Here is a 2,091-nt window from a genome sequence, read left to right as displayed (position 1 = left end):
AATATGGTAGTTTAGTGACTAATCATGCATGTCACATGTTTAAGAAAATGGGTTCGAACTCCGTCCCACCTAACTCAAAGTTTGTCGTCGTAGTAGTCTTGTATCGACAAAAAGAATCAAATCCAATGGACATTGAGTGGTTAGTTTAGTTATCTATTTAAATAAGTATTAAGAGTTTAAATTTTATCTTATGTATATAATAATTTATTGGGTGAATGCTACCTAACCCCCTCTAAAATAACATGTAAGTTACCCTTCATTATGTGTCACATTGTAATTGGTCCTTATCTTAACCATAGTTGGGGCGCCAACGTCATCGTCATCTACTGCCCTCCCACACAACCTCTCTTCCCAGTATAGTCAGCGCCTCTTTTTGCCATGGATCACTTCTTACCCACATAATTAATGGTTAATTTGGTTATTAAATTTTTTTATTAAAAAAATATAAAAAAACCATTAATTATGTGGGTAAGAAGTGATCCATGGCAAAAAAAGGCGCTGGCTATACTGGGAAGAGAGGTTGTGTGGGAGGGCAGTAGATGGCGATGATGTTGGCGCCTCAACTACAAACTATGGTTAAGATAAGGACCAATTACAATGTGACACATAATGAAGGGTAACTTACATGTTATTTTAGAGGGGGTTGGGTAGCATTCACCAATTTATTGACTATGACAAACTCTTAAATAAAATTTTAGATTCACCATACATTATTCTTTGGCTTGGCAAACTAAAAGATACCATAGGAAAAAAACTGCAATTTTACCTACAACATTCTATGCCAATATAAAACAAACACAATATAGGTTCTGTCTTTATGGATAGAGTTCCTGTCCTGGTTTATAATCTCCATCCATCAAAGTTATCAATCATTTATTATACATTTATTATAAATGTAAAGATATTTGACATACATTGATTAGCCAAACCTAGTTTTTCTATTCTCAAACCTTATGAGATATGTACTTGCTATATTTGGTAGATCTGTAAGACAAATATATAACAAAACCACCAACCCCACTATTTTCTACTCAAGTCCAAAATCTGAAAAATTGTTAATAGCCTAAGCAGCTGAAGCCACGACATATTGACATAAAAAGGATGAAAACCAACAATAAGGCGATTCCAAAAACAATCAATTTGATCTTCATATTTTCAATCCACATCTTCTTTTTCATTTTTGTTCCTTGTGTTCTGAAATCTTGTGCCTGTATAAGTAACACAAGCAAATCAACACAGTTTTTGATCATACCATAATATCTACACCTAAAACACAAATAATGCTACATGATGAATAAAATTTATATTTTTTGGCCAATATTTAGTCAATTCTATATTAAATACTATATTTTAAACCTTAAACCTTAAATTCTAAATTCTAATAGTATAAATATAAATTGTTAGTAAAAAATATTAGCTAATATTAATAAAAAATATTAGCCTCCAATATTTCTCTTTCTTAGACGTCGTTCGTTTGAAACATATTACTAGCATGTATTTTTTTTATTATAATAAAAAAAATTTTGTGGGAGTTTTTTATGATTTGTAATGTTTTGAACCTCTAAAATTAGTTATGGTTTGACTTGGTTTACTATCTTTTATTTTAAATTTAAGAACTCCACAAAATTAAAAAACGTTTTCACTAAATAAAATACTATATTGTGAAACAACGGTAATTTAGTTTTAAAAGTGTTATTGAAGTAATTTATTTTAAAAATAATTCCATTTAAATTGATGAATTATCTTTCACGTTCTAACCTGTGAGCGAAGATTGTCAGTCTTATCGACTAGCATTTCAATCTTCTCTCCACGATCAAGAACCTGCAAAAACAAAAAAACAAAAAAAACAAAAAATTAAATCTTCTATTTTATTCCAGATAAATTATGTTGTTTTGTTAACAAAGAACAATAATATTAATGACATTCATGAAGATCATACCTTTTCAATGTTTTCCATCATTACGCCCTTAACTTCAGCAACTTGAGCCTTTACTTTGGCAAGTTTGTTGATCTCTTCAGGATGGTCAACACAATATTGCATTTGTTGTTTCAATTTTGGCCTGCAATTACCATAAATAAAACAAATATGAC

At 30.1% G+C, this 2,091-nt stretch overlaps 1 protein-coding gene across 1 annotated transcript in view; it reads right to left on the bottom strand.

Moving 5' to 3' along the window:
* LOC107628339 (putative vesicle-associated membrane protein 726) overlaps window positions 709-2,091 on the bottom strand; it is a 5,435-nt gene continuing 4,052 nt past the window's right edge. Inside the window, exons 3-5 of the mRNA XM_016331061.2 lie at window positions 1,940-2,060; window positions 1,759-1,821; window positions 709-1,208 (exon numbers count right to left, since the gene is read on the bottom strand). Coding sequence (XP_016186547.1) covers window positions 1,056-1,208; window positions 1,759-1,821; window positions 1,940-2,060 — 337 coding nt within the window. The 3' untranslated portion in view covers window positions 709-1,055. The remainder of the gene's footprint in view (window positions 1,209-1,758; window positions 1,822-1,939; window positions 2,061-2,091) is intronic.

Source organism: Arachis ipaensis, chromosome B02 (genome assembly GCF_000816755.2).
Source record: "Arachis ipaensis cultivar K30076 chromosome B02, Araip1.1, whole genome shotgun sequence".
Taxonomy (NCBI): Eukaryota; Viridiplantae; Streptophyta; class Magnoliopsida; order Fabales; family Fabaceae; genus Arachis; species Arachis ipaensis.
The sequence above is the reverse complement of the archived record's forward strand: the minus strand, read 5'-3'. Positions and strand labels throughout refer to the sequence as shown.